Source organism: Lampetra fluviatilis, unplaced genomic scaffold (genome assembly GCF_964198595.1).
Source record: "Lampetra fluviatilis unplaced genomic scaffold, kcLamFluv1.1 SCAFFOLD_392, whole genome shotgun sequence".
NCBI lineage: Eukaryota > Metazoa > Chordata > Hyperoartia > Petromyzontiformes > Petromyzontidae > Lampetra > Lampetra fluviatilis.
In genome coordinates, this window is record NW_027621538.1 from 77,501 (window position 1) to 91,099 (window position 13,599).

At 56.0% G+C, this 13,599-nt stretch overlaps 1 protein-coding gene across 1 annotated transcript in view; it reads right to left on the reverse strand.

Moving 5' to 3' along the window:
- Positions 1-11,279, reverse strand: part of LOC144955380 (cell division control protein 45 homolog) — a 12,864-nt gene extending 1,585 nt beyond the window's left edge. Inside the window, exons 1-3 of the mRNA XM_078885619.1 lie at positions 11,169-11,279; positions 9,963-10,078; positions 6,669-6,745 (exon numbers count right to left, since the gene is read on the reverse strand). Coding sequence (XP_078741745.1) covers positions 6,669-6,745; positions 9,963-10,078; positions 11,169-11,234 — 259 coding nt within the window. The 5' untranslated portion in view covers positions 11,235-11,279. The remainder of the gene's footprint in view (positions 1-6,668; positions 6,746-9,962; positions 10,079-11,168) is intronic.
- Positions 11,280-13,599: the final 2,320 nt, after the last annotated feature.

Here is a 13,599-nt window from a genome sequence, read left to right on the forward strand (position 1 = left end):
TGTGGTGAGTGTGTGGTGAGTGTGGTGAGTGTGGTGAGTGAGTGGGTGAGTGAGTGGTGAGTGAGTGGTGCGTGTGGTGAGGGTGGTGAGGGTGGTGAGTGTGGTGAGGGTGGTGAGTGTGGTGAGGGTGGTGAGTGTGGTGAGTGTGTGGGGTGAGGGTGGTGAGTGTGTGGTGAGTGTGTGGTGAGTGTGGTGAGTGTGGTGAGTGTGTGGGGTGAGGGTGGTGAGTGTGTGGTGAGTGTGTGGTGAGTGTGGTGAGTGTGGTGAGTGTGGTGAGTGAGTGGGTGAGTGAGTGGTGAGTTAGTGGTGCGTGTGGCGAGGGTGGTGAGGGTGGTGAGTGTGGTGAGGGTGGTGAGTGTGGTGAGGGTGGTGAGTGTGGTGAGTGTGGTGAGTGTGTGGGGTGAGGGTGGTGAGTGTGTGGTGAGTGTGTGGTGAGTGTGTGGTGAGTGTGGTGAGTGTGTGGTGAGTGTGGTGAGTGTGTGGTGAGTGTGTGGTGAGTGTGGTGAGTGTGGTGAGTGTGGTGAGTGTGTGGGGTGAGGGTGGTGAGTGTGTGGTGAGTGTGTGGTGAGTATGGTGAGTGTGGTGAGTGTGGTGAGTGAGTGGGTGAGTGAGTGGTGCGTGTGGTGAGGGTGGTGAGGGTGGTGAGTGTGGTGAGGGTGGTGAGTGTGGTAGTGTGGTGAGTGTGTGGGGTGAGGGTGGTGAGTGTGTGGTGAGTGTGTGGTGAGTGTGGTGAGTGTGGTGAGTGTGGTGAGTGTGGTGAGTGTGTGGGGTGAGGGTGGTGAGTGTGTGGTGAGTGTGTGGTGAGTGTGGTGAGTGTGGTGAGTGTGGTGAGTGAGTGGGTGAGTGAGTGGGTGAGTGAGTGGTGCGTGTGGTGAGGGTGGTGAGTGTGGTGAGGGTGGTGAGTGTGGTGAGTGTGTGGGGTGAGGGTGGTGAGTGTGTGGTGAGTGTGTGGTGAGTGTGGTGAGTGTGTGGTGAGTGTGGTGAGTGTGTGGTGAGTGTGTGGTGTGAGTGTGGTGAGTGTGTGGGGTGAGTGTGGTGAGTGTGTGGTGAGTGTGGTGAGTGTGGTGAGTGAGTGGTGAGTGAGTGGTGAGTGTGGTGAGTGTGGTGAGTGAGTGGGTGAGTGAGTGGTGAGTGAGTGGTGAGTGAGTGGTGAGGGTGGTGAGTGTGGTGAGGGTGGTGAGGGTGGTGAGTGTGGTGAGGGTGGTGAGTGTGGTAAGTGTGGTGAGTGTGTGGGGTGAGGGTGGTGAGTGTGTGGTGAGTGTGTGGTGAGTGTGGTGAGTGTGGTGAGTGTGGTGAGTGTGGTGAGTGAGTGTGGTGAGTGAGTGGGTGAGTGGGTGAGTGAGTGGTGAGTGAGTGGTGCGTGTGGTGAGGGTGGTGAGGGTGGTGAGTGTGTGGTGAGTGTGTGGTGAGTGTGGTGAGTGTGGTGAGTGTGGTGAGTGAGTGGGTGAGTGAGTGGTGAGTGAGTGGTGCGTGTGGTGAGGGTGGTGAGGGTGGTGAGTGTGGTGAGGGTGGTGAGTGTGGTGAGGGTGGTGAGTGTGGTAAGTGTGGTGAGTGTGTGGGGTGAGGGTGGTGAGTGTGTGGTGAGTGTGTGGTGAGTGTGGTGAGTGTGGTGAGTGTGTGGGGTGAGGGTGGTGAGTGTGTGGTGAGTGTGTGGTGAGTGTGGTGAGTGTGGTGAGTGAGTGGGTGAGTGAGTGGTGAGTGAGTGGTGCGTGTGGTGAGGGTGGTGAGGGTGGTGAGTGTGGTGAGGGTGGTGAGTGTGGTGAGGGTGGTGAGTGTGGTGAGTGTGGTGAGTGTGGTGAGTGTGGTGAGTGTGTGGGGTGAGGGTGGTGAGTGTGTGGTGAGTGTGTGGTGAGTGTGGTGAGTGTGTGGTGAGTGTGGTGAGTGTGTGGTGAGTGTGTGGTGAGTGTGGTGAGTGTGGTGAGTGTGGTGAGTGTGTGGGGTGAGGGTGGTGAGTGTGTGGTGAGTGTGTGGTGAGTATGGTGAGTGTGGTGAGTGTGGTGAGTGTGGTGAGTGGTGAGTGAGTGGTGAGTGAGTGGTGCGTGTGGTGAGGGTGGTGAGTGTGGTGAGTGTGGTGAGTGTGGTAAGTGTGGTGAGTGTGTGGGGTGAGGGTGGTGAGTGTGTGGTGAGTGTGTGGTGAGTGTGGTGAGTGTGGTGAGTGTGGTGAGTGTGTGGGGTGAGGGTGGTGAGTGTGTGGTGAGTGTGTGGTGAGTGTGGTGAGTGTGGTGAGTGTGGTGAGTGTGGTGAGTGTGGTGAGTGAGTGGGTGAGTGAGTGGGTGAGTGAGTGGTGCGTGTGGTGAGGGTGGTGAGTGTGGTGAGGGTGGTGAGTGTGTGGTGAGTGTGTGGTGAGTGTGGTGAGTGTGGTGAGTGTGGTGAGTGAGTGGGTGAGTGAGTGGTGCGTGTGGTGAGGGTGGTGAGGGTGGTGAGTGTGGTGAGTGTGGTGAGGGTGGTGAGTGTGGTGAGGGTGGTGAGTGTGGTGAGGGTGGTGAGTGTGGTAAGTGTGGTGAGTGTGTGGGGTGAGGGTGGTGAGTGTGTGGTGAGTGTGTGGTGAGTGTGTGGTGAGTGTGGTGAGTGTGGTGAGTGTGTGGGGTGAGGGTGGTGAGTGTGTGGTGAGTGTGTGGTGAGTGTGTGGTGAGTGTGGTGAGTGTGTGGTGAGTGTGGTGAGTGTGTGGTGAGTGTGTGGTGAGTGTGGTGAGTGTGGTGAGTGTGGTGAGTGTGTGGGGTGAGGGTGGTGAGTGTGTGGTGAGTGTGTGGTGAGTATGGTGAGTGTGGTGAGTGTGGTGAGTGAGTGGGTGAGTGAGTGGTGCGTGTGGTGAGGGTGGTGAGGGTGGTGAGTGTGGTGAGGGTGGTGAGTGTGGTAAGTGTGGTGAGTGTGTGGGGTGAGGGTGGTGAGTGTGTGGTGAGTGTGTGGTGAGTGTGGTGAGTGTGGTGAGTGTGGTGAGTGTGGTGAGTGTGTGGGGTGAGGGTGGTGAGTGTGTGGTGAGTGTGTGGTGAGTGTGGTGAGTGTGGTGAGTGTGGTGAGTGAGTGGGTGAGTGAGTGGGTGAGTGAGTGGTGCGTGTGGTGAGGGTGGTGAGTGTGGTGAGGGTGGTGAGTGTGGTGAGTGTGTGGGGTGAGGGTGGTGAGTGTGTGGTGAGTGTGTGGTGAGTGTGGTGAGTGTGTGGTGAGTGTGGTGAGTGTGTGGTGAGTGTGTGGTGTGAGTGTGGTGAGTGTGTGGGGTGAGTGTGGTGAGTGTGTGGTGAGTGTGGTGAGTGTGGTGAGTGAGTGGTGAGTGAGTGGTGAGTGTGGTGAGTGTGGTGAGTGAGTGGGTGAGTGAGTGGTGAGTGAGTGGTGAGTGAGTGGTGAGGGTGGTGAGTGTGGTGAGGGTGGTGAGGGTGGTGAGTGTGGTGAGTGTGGTGAGGGTGGTGAGTGTGGTAAGTGTGGTGAGTGTGTGGGGTGAGGGTGGTGAGTGTGTGGTGAGTGTGTGGTGAGTGTGGTGAGTGTGGTGAGTGTGGTGAGTGTGGTGAGGGTGGTGAGTGTGGTGAGTGAGTGTGGTGAGTGAGTGGGTGAGTGAGTGGTGAGTGAGTGGTGCGTGTGGTGAGGGTGGTGAGGGTGGTGAGTGTGTGGTGAGTGTGTGGTGAGTGTGGTGAGTGTGGTGAGTGTGGTGAGTGAGTGGGTGAGTGAGTGGTGAGTGAGTGGTGCGTGTGGTGAGGGTGGTGAGGGTGGTGAGTGTGGTGAGGGTGGTGAGTGTGGTGAGGGTGGTGAGTGTGGTGAGTGTGGTGAGTGTGGTGAGTGTGGTGAGTGTGTGGGGTGAGGGTGGTGAGTGTGTGGTGAGTGTGTGGTGAGTGTGGTGAGTGTGTGGTGAGTGTGGTGAGTGTGTGGTGAGTGTGTGGTGTGAGTGTGGTGAGTGTGGTGAGTGTGTGGGGTGAGGGTGGTGAGTGTGTGGTGAGTGTGTGGTGAGTATGGTGAGTGTGGTGAGTGTGGTGAGTGGTGAGTGAGTGGTGAGTGAGTGGTGCGTGTGGTGAGGGTGGTGAGTGTGGTGAGTGTGGTGAGTGTGGTAAGTGTGGTGAGTGTGTGGGGTGAGGGTGGTGAGTGTGGTGAGTGTGGTGAGTGTGGTGAGTGTGTGGGGTGAGGGTGGTGAGTGTGTGGTGAGTGTGTGGTGAGTGTGGTGAGTGTGGTGAGTGTGGTGAGTGTGGTGAGTGAGTGGGTGAGTGAGTGGGTGAGTGAGTGGTGCGTGTGGTGAGGGTGGTGAGTGTGGTGAGGGTGGTGAGTGTGTGGTGAGTGTGTGGTGAGTGTGGTGAGTGTGGTGAGTGAGTGGGTGAGTGAGTGGTGAGTGAGTGGTGCGTGTGGTGAGGGTGGTGAGGGTGGTGAGTGTGGTGAGGGTGGTGAGTGTGGTGAGGGTGGTGAGTGTGGTAAGTGTGGTGAGTGTGTGGGGTGAGGGTGGTGAGTGTGTGGTGAGTGTGTGGTGAGTGTGTGGTGAGTGTGGTGAGTGTGGTGAGTGTGTGGGGTGAGGGTGGTGAGTGTGTGGTGAGTGTGTGGTGAGTGTGTGGTGAGTGTGGTGAGTGTGGTGAGTGTGGTGAGTGTGGTGAGTGAGTGGGTGAGTGAGTGGTGCGTGTGGTGAGGGTGGTGAGGGTGGTGAGTGTGGTGAGGGTGGTGAGTGTGGTGAGTGTGTGGGGTGAGGGTGGTGAGTGTGTGGGGTGAGGGTGGTGAGTGTGTGGTGAGTGTGTGGTGAGTGTGGTGAGTGTGGTGAGTGTGTGGGGTGAGGGTGGTGAGTGTGTGGTGAGTGTGTGGTGAGTGTGGTGAGTGTGGTGAGTGTGGTGAGTGTGTGTGGTGAGTGTGGTGAGTGTGGTGAGTGTGGTGAGTGAGTGGGTGAGTGAGTGGTGAGTGAGTGGTGCGTGTGGTGAGGGTGGTGAGGGTGGTGAGTGTGGTGAGGGTGGTGAGTGTGGTGAGTGTGTGGGGTGAGGGTGGTGAGTGTGTGGTGAGTGTGTGGTGAGTGTGGTGAGTGTGTGGGGTGAGGGTGGTGAGTGTGTGGTGAGTGTGGTGAGTGTGGTGAGTGTGGTGAGTGAGTGGGTGAGTGAGTGGTGCGTGTGGTGAGGGTGGTGAGGGTGGTGAGTGTGGTGAGGGTGGTGAGTGTGGTGAGTGTGGTGAGGGTGGTGAGGGTGGTGAGTGTGGTGAGGGTGGTGAGTGTGGTGAGGGTGGTGAGTGTGGTGAGGGTGGTGAGTGTGGTGAGGGTGGTGAGTGTGGTGAGTGTGATGAGGGTGGTGAGGGTGGTGAGTGTGGTGAGGGTGGTGATTGAGTGGGTGAGTGGGTGAGTGAGTGGTGAGTGAGTGGTGCGTGTGGTGCGTGTGGTGCGTGTGGTGCGTGTGGTGAGTGTGGTGAGTGTGGTGAGTGTGGTGAGTGAGGTGAGGGTGGTGAGTGTGGTGTGGTGAGTGTGGTGAGTGGGTGAGTGTGGTGAGGGTGGTGAGTGTGTGGTGAGGGTGTGGTGAGTGTGTGGTGAGTGTGGTGAGTATGTGGTGAGTGTGGTGAGTGTGGTGAGTGTGGTGAGGGTGGTGAGTGTGGTGAGTGTGTGAGTGGTGAGTGAGTGGTGCGTGTGGGGAGGGTGGAGAGTGTGGTGAGTGTGGTGAGTGGGTGAGTGTGGTGAGTGTGGTGAGGCTGGTGAGGGTGGTGAGTGTGGTGAGGGTGGTGAGTGTGTGAGTGTGGTGAGTGAGTGGTGTGTGTGGTGAGTGTGGTGAGGGTGGTGAGTGTGGTAAGTGTGGTGAGGGTGGTGAGTGTGGTGAGTGTGGTGAGTGTGTGGGTGAGGGTGGTGAGTGTGGTGAGTGTGGTGAGTGTGGTGAGGGTGGTGAGTGTGGTGAGTGAGTGGGTGAGTGAGTGGTGAGTGAGTGGTGCGTGAGGTGAGGGTGGTGAGGGTGGTGAGTGTGGTGAGTGTGGTGAGGGTGGTGAGTGTGGTGAGTGTGGTGAGGGTGGTGAGTGTGGTGAGTGTGGTGAGTGTGGTGAGGGTGGTGAGGGTGGTGAGTGTGGTGAGTGTGTAGGTGAGTGTGTAGGTGAGTGAGTGAGTGTGTAGGTGAGTGTATGAGTGAGTGAGTGTGTAGGTGAGTGAGTGTCTGAGTGTGTAGGTGAGTGTATGAGTGAGTGAGTGTGTAGGTGAGTGTATGAGTGAGTGAGTGTGTAGGTGAGTGTATGAGTGAGTGAGTGAGTGTGTAGGTGAGTGTATGAGTGAGTGAGTGTGTAGGTGAGTGTATGAGTGAGTGAGTGTGTAGGTGAGTGTATGAGTGAGTGAGTGTGTAGGTGAGTGAGTGTGAGGGTGACTGAGTGAGTGACTGAGTGTGTAGGTAGGTGAGTGAGTGAGTGAGTGGGTGAGTGAGTGGTGAGTGAGTGAGTGAGTGGGTGAGTGTGTAGGTGAGTGAGTGTGTAGGTGAGTGTGTGTGGGTGACTGGGTGAGTGACTGACTGGGTGACTGAGTGAGTGAGTCACCTGACTGGGTGACTGGGTGAGTGACTGACTGGGTGACTGAGTGAGTGAGTCACCTGACTGGGTGACTGAGTGAGTCACCTGACTGGGTGACTGAGTGAGTGAGTCACCTGACTGGGTGACTGAGTGAGTGAGTCACCTGACTGGGTGACTGAGTGAGTGAGTCACCTGACTGGGTGACTGAGTGAGTGAGTCACCTGACTGGGTGACTGAGTGAGTGAGTCACCTGACTGGGTGAGGTATCTCTGAGTGGTTCTGGATCCTGAGCTCTCCGCAGATTTCTCAAACGCCCGGCCAAAGAAACTGCAACGGCAACGTAACCACGGTTACCATCGTTACCATTATCAACATCGTTACCACGGTAACCATCGTTACCATCATCAACATCGTTACCACGGTCACCATCGTTACCATCATCACCATCGTTACCATCATCAACATCGTTACCACGGTAACCATCGTTACCATCATCAACATCGTTTCCACGGTCACCATCGTTACCATCATCAACATCGTTTCCACGGTCACCATCGTTACCATCATCAACATCGTTACCATCATCAACATCGTTACCACGGTAACCATCGTTACCATAATCAACATGAGTGGTGAGTGATTGGAGAGTGACTGGAGAGTGACTGGAGAGTGACTGGAGAGTGACTGGAGAGTGACTGGAGTGTGATTGGTGAGTGACTGGAGAGTGACTGGAGAGTGACTGGAGAGTGATTGGAGAGTGACTGGAGAGTGACTGGAGAGTGACTGGAGAGTGATTGGAGAGTGACTGGAGAGTGATTGGAGAGTGATTGGAGAGTGACTGGAGAGTGACTGGAGAGTGACTGGAGAGTGATTGGAGAGTGACTGGAGAGTGACTGGAGAGTGACTGGAGAGTGACTGGAGAGTGACTGGAGAGTGACTGGAGAGTGACTGGAGAGTGACTGGAGAGTGACTGGAGAGTGATTGGTGAGTGATTGGAGAGTGACTGGAGAGTGATTGGAGAGTGACTGGAGAGTGACTGGAGAGTGACTGGAGAGTGACTGGAGAGTGATTGGAGAGTGACTGGAGAGTGACTGGAGAGTGACTGGAGAGTGACTGGAGAGTGACTGGAGAGTGACTGGAGAGTGACTGGAGAGTGATTGGAGAGTGACTGGAGAGTGATTGGTGAGTGATTGGAGAGTGACTGGAGAGTGATTGGAGAGTGACTGGAGAGTGACTGGAGAGTGACTGGAGAGTGACTGGAGAGTGATTGGAGAGTGACTGGAGAGTGACTGGAGAGTGACTGGAGAGTGACTGGAGAGTGACTGGAGAGTGACTGGAGAGTGACTGGAGAGTGACTGGAGAGTGATTGGAGAGTGACTGGAGAGTGATTGGAGAGTGACTGGAGAGTGACTGGAGAGTGACTGGAGAGTGACTGGAGAGTGACTGGAGAGTGACTGGAGAGTGACTGGAGAGTGATTGGTGAGTGATTGGAGAGTGACTGGAGAGTGATTGGAGAGTGACTGGAGAGTGACTGGAGAGTGACTGGAGAGTGACTGGAGAGTGATTGGAGAGTGACTGGAGAGTGACTGGAGAGTGATTGGAGAGTGACTGGAGAGTGACTGGAGAGTGATTGGAGAGTGACTGGAGAGTGATTGGAGAGTGACTGGAGAGTGACTGGAGAGTGACTGGAGAGTGACTGGAGAGTGATTGGAGAGTGACTGGAGAGTGATTGGAGAGTGACTGGAGAGTGACTGGAGAGTGACTGGAGAGTGACTGGAGAGTGACTGGAGAGTGACTGGAGAGTGACTGGAGAGTGATTGGTGAGTGACTGGAGAGTGACTGGTGAGTGACTGGAGAGTGACTGGAGAGTGACTGGAGAGTGACTGGAGAGTGACTGGAGAGTGACTGGAGAGTGACTGGAGAGTGACTGGAGAGTGACTGGAGAGTGATTGGAGAGTGATTGGAGAGTGATTGGAGAGTGACTGGAGAGTGACTGGAGAGTGACTGGTGAGTGACTGGAGAGTGACTGGTGAGTGACTGGAGAGTGACTGGAGAGTGACTGGAGAGTGACTGGAGAGTGACTGGAGAGTGACTGGAGAGTGATTGGAGAGTGACTGGAGAGTGATTGGAGAGTGACTGGAGAGTGACTGGAGAGTGACTGGAGAGTGACTGGTGAGTGACTGGAGAGTGACTGGAGAGTGACTGGAGAGTGATTGGTGAGTGACTGGAGAGTGACTGGAGAGTGACTGGAGAGTGACTGGAGAGTGACTGGAGAGTGACTGGAGAGTGACTGGTGAGTGACTGGAGAGTGACTGGAGAGTGACTGGAGAGTGACTGGAGAGTGACTGGAGAGTGACTGGAGAGTGACTGGAGAGTGACTGGAGAGTGATTGGAGAGTGACTGGAGAGTGACTGGAGAGTGACTGGAGAGTGATTGGAGAGTGATTGGAGAGTGACTGGAGAGTGACTGGAGAGTGACTGGAGAGTGACTGGAGAGTGATTGGAGAGTGACTGGAGAGTGACTGGAGAGTGACTGGAGAGTGACTGGAGAGTGATTGGAGAGTGACTGGAGAGTGACTGGAGAGTGACTGGAGAGTGACTGGAGAGTGACTGGAGAGTGATTGGTGAGTGATTGGAGAGTGACTGGAGAGTGATTGGAGAGTGACTGGAGAGTGATTGGAGAGTGACTGGAGAGTGATTGGAGAGTGACTGGAGAGTGACTGGAGAGTGACTGGAGAGTGACTGGAGAGTGACTGGAGAGTGACTGGAGAGTGACTGGTGAGTGACTGGAGAGTGACTGGAGAGTGACTGGTGAGTGACTGGAGAGTGATTGGAGAGTGACTGGAGAGTGACTGGAGAGTGACTGGAGAGTGACTGGAGAGTGACTGGAGAGTGACTGGAGAGTGACTGGAGAGTGATTGGAGAGTGACTGGAGAGTGATTGGTGAGTGACTGGAGAGTGACTGGAGAGTGACTGGAGAGTGACTGGAGAGTGACTGGAGAGTGACTGGAGAGTGATTGGTGAGTGATTGATTGGTGAGTGATTGGTGAGTGACTGGAGAGTGACTGGAGAGTGACTGGAGAGTGACTGGAGAGTGACTGGAGAGTGATTGGTGAGTGATTGATTGGTGAGTGATTGGTGAGTGACTGGAGAGTGACTGGAGAGTGACTGGAGAGTGATTGGAGAGTGATTGGAGAGTGACTGGTGAGTGACTGGAGAGTGATTGGTGAGTGATTGATTGGTGAGTGATTGGTGAGTGACTGGAGAGTGACTGGAGAGTGACTGGAGAGTGATTGGAGAGTGACTGGAGAGTGATTGGTGAGTGATTGATTGGTGAGTGATTGGTGAGTGATTGATTGGTGAGTGATTGATTGGTGAGTGATTGGTGAGTGATTGATTGGTGAGTGATTGATTGGTGAGTGATTGATTGGTGAGTGACTGGTGAGTGATTGATTGGTGAGTGATTGATTGGTGAGTGATTGATTGGTGAGTGATTGATTGGTGAGTGATTGATTGGTGAGTGATTGATTGGTGAGTGACTGTACTTCTTCTTGTCGCTGCCGTCCCCATGGGGGGGGCAGCCGGTGATCAGCGTGAAGTCGCCGTGCATTGTGGGAGCCGCCACCACCAGGGGCAGCCGCTGGCACTTCCTGTTCCGCGTCTACACAACAACCACCACCATCAACAACAACAACAACCATCAAGCACCACCACCGCGACACGACAACCCACCCACCACTTACCCACCACTCACCCACCCACCCACTCAACCACCCACCCACCACTTACCCACCCACCCACCACTTACCCACCCACCCACTCAACCACCCACACACCACCCACCCACACACCACCCACCCACACACCCACTCAACCACCCACCCACCCACTCAACCACCCACCCACCACCCACTCACTCTCACCCACCCACTCACAGTCCCTCTCACTGCCCCCACACGCACCCACTCACTCACTCTCTCGCCCACTGACTCACACCCCGTCTCACCCACCCACCCACTCACCCACCCACTCACCACTCACTCTCACACCCTGTCACACTCACACCCTCACACCCACTCACCCTGTCACACTCACACTCTCACACCCACTCACCCGCTCACTCTCACACTCTCACACCCACTCAACCACCCACCCACCCACTCAACCACCCACCCACCCACTCAACCACCCACCCACCACCCACTCACTCTCACCCACCCACTCACAGTCCCTCTCACTGCCCCCACACGCACCCACTCACTCACTCTCTCGCCCACTGACTCACACCCCGTCTCACCCACCCACCCACTCACCCACCCACTCACTCTCACACTCACCCACTCACCACTCACCCACTCACTCTCACACCCACACACCCTGTCACACTCACACTCTCACACCCACTCACCCTGTCACACTCACACTCTCACACCCACTCACCCTGTCACACTCACACTCTCACACCCACTCACCCTGTCACACTCACACTCTCACACCCACTCACCCTGTCACACTCACACTCTCACACCCACTCACCCTGTCACACTCACACTCTCACACCCACACACCCTGTCACACTCACACTCTCACACCCACTCACCCGCTCACTCTCACACTCTCTCACCCACTCACCCACTCACACTCTCACACCCACACACCCACTCACACTATCACACTCACCCACCCACTCACACTCACCCACCCACTCACACACCCCCACACACAGCCCCTCTCACTGCCCCCCCACGCACCGACTTGATGAATGTGTGCAGGAGGTATTTGCTGAACTGCGACAGGAAGCTGGGCTCAGAGAACATCGCCAACTCCGGCGTGCCCTGCACACAGTGAGAGACAACAACAACAACAACAACCGCCATTCGCCACTAAGTGGCGGTGACGTCACCACGACGCTTGTGCCAGGCCATGTGCACCTTGAGGCCACGTGAAGTGTCGAACGCCCGCTGGCAGGAGGTCACGGGGCAGACCCAGGTGCCACGGGTCGACTGACCGAGATGACCGAGATGACTGGCTGATGCACCACCTGTGCCCCCTACTGTGCCAACTTGCTGTGCTTTAGCCACCCGGCGCTCCGCTCGTTGTTGTGAGCGTCGCTCCTCCGCCCTCCGTTGTTGTTGGAGGGCGACTGCCTCCAACTGCCCAGTAGCGTCCTTCACGAGCCTCCTCCACTGAGGCCGATCTTGACACCGCTGGTACCAGGCATCGGCAAGTCCACTCAGCTCCACGTCCTCCTGTACCACATCACTCCATCTCTTCTCTAGCCCGTGCCGCGCCCGTTTAGCCCCCTCGATCCGGCCGAACAAAAGCTGTTTAGGCATGCGGTGGCTGGGCATGCGGGCTACATGACCCAGCCAACGCAGCCTTGCCTGCCGGAGGAGCTCACTGATGGGACTTTGCCCAGATCTTTCAAGGACTTGTGAGCTCCTCACACAATCCAGCCTGGTCAAACCCAGGATGGATCGTAGGCAGGCCAGCCTAAATGTTTCCAACCGGCGAAGATGCTCCACTAGGGGGGTCCACGTTTCGCAAGCGTAGAGAAGGGAGGGAATGACCGTGGCCGAGAAGACCTGAAGCTTCGTGCGGAGCGACAGACCAGGTAGCTTCCACACAGCGTTACGCAACCGATGAAAAGATATTGCCGCTCGACTGATTCGGAGTGAGACCTCTGCTGATAAACTGGAGCTGGTCATGAGCACACTGCCCAGGTATGGGAAACTCTCTACTCTCTCCACAACTGCCCCATCACCGATTGGGAGTTGTGGGGGCGGAGTGCCCGATGGTACAAAATACCCAGGCAGGTGCTTAGTTTTGGTGGGGCTGATGGTAAGGCCCCACCTCTTAGTGGCACACTCCAGCCTCAGCAGCAGCGTCTCCAACTCCTCTTCTGAATGAGCAGCTATTACCAAATCATCGGCATACATAACGTGGTTGACCAATAGGGAGCCATCCCTTGATCGCACCCGGGCGTCGATCAGCCTCCCATTATATCTGTACCAAATGGTAATTCCCCCGGTACAGCTATTGAAGGCTTCACGAACTACGCAGTCGAAATAGATGTTAAATAATGTGGGAGCCAGAGGACATCCCTGTCGCACCCCAAGGTGTACAGGGAAAGGCTCCGACTCCCGGCCACGTAGTTTTACCCGGGCCCGCTCACCATCATGAAGGTCCTTAATGATCGTGAGCAGAGGGTCAGGGACTCCGAAAGCACGAAGAACAACCCAGAGCCCAGTCCTACTGATGGTATCATAGGCCTTGACCAGGTCAATAAAGCAGAGATGTAGGTCTTTTTGGAATTCCCTACACCTCTGCTGTAGCAGACGGACAGAAAATATGGCATCTGTGCAGGACCGCCCTTTCCTGAAACCACATTGGGGCTCCGCAAGCCTCTCCTCAGCATGCCTAGCAAGGCGATGTTGAATAATCCTTGCCAGGACCTTACCCGGCACACTGAGGAGTGAGATGCCCCTGTAGTTGTTACAGTCTGTGCGGTCCCCCTTCTTAAAGAGGGGGACCACCAGAGCATCCTTCCAGTCCTGCGGAACCCGTCCAGTGGTCCAGACTGTTGTTATGATGTCATATAGGGCAGTCTGTGCACAAACGCCACCCTCCCTCAGCATTTCGCCTGGGAGATCATCTCTGCCCGGTGCCTTCCCTGGTCTCAGACTCCGGATCGCCCTCAGTACTTCCTCAACAGCCGGTACCTCAGCCAGCCACTCACAGGGGGTGACCTCTTCCAATATTTGAGGCACCGCAGCCTCAGCAGGGTTATCCCCACTTTGTGCCATGATGTTTTCCTGGCTGAGAGATTTTCCCTCCCCCAGGACCGCACAGAAATGCTCAGCAAATCTGCAAACCTGTTCCTGGGGGTCGTCACCATCACCACCATCACCACCACCACCATCACCACCATCACCACCATCACCATCATCACCATCACCACCATCACCACCACCACCATCACCACCATCACCACCATCACCACCATCACCATCATCACCATCACCACCATCACCACCACCACCATCACCACCATCACCACCATCACCATCATCACCACCACCACCATCACCACCATCACCATCACCACCATCACCATCACCACCATCACCACCATCACCATCACCACCATCACCATCACCACCATCACCACCATCACCATCA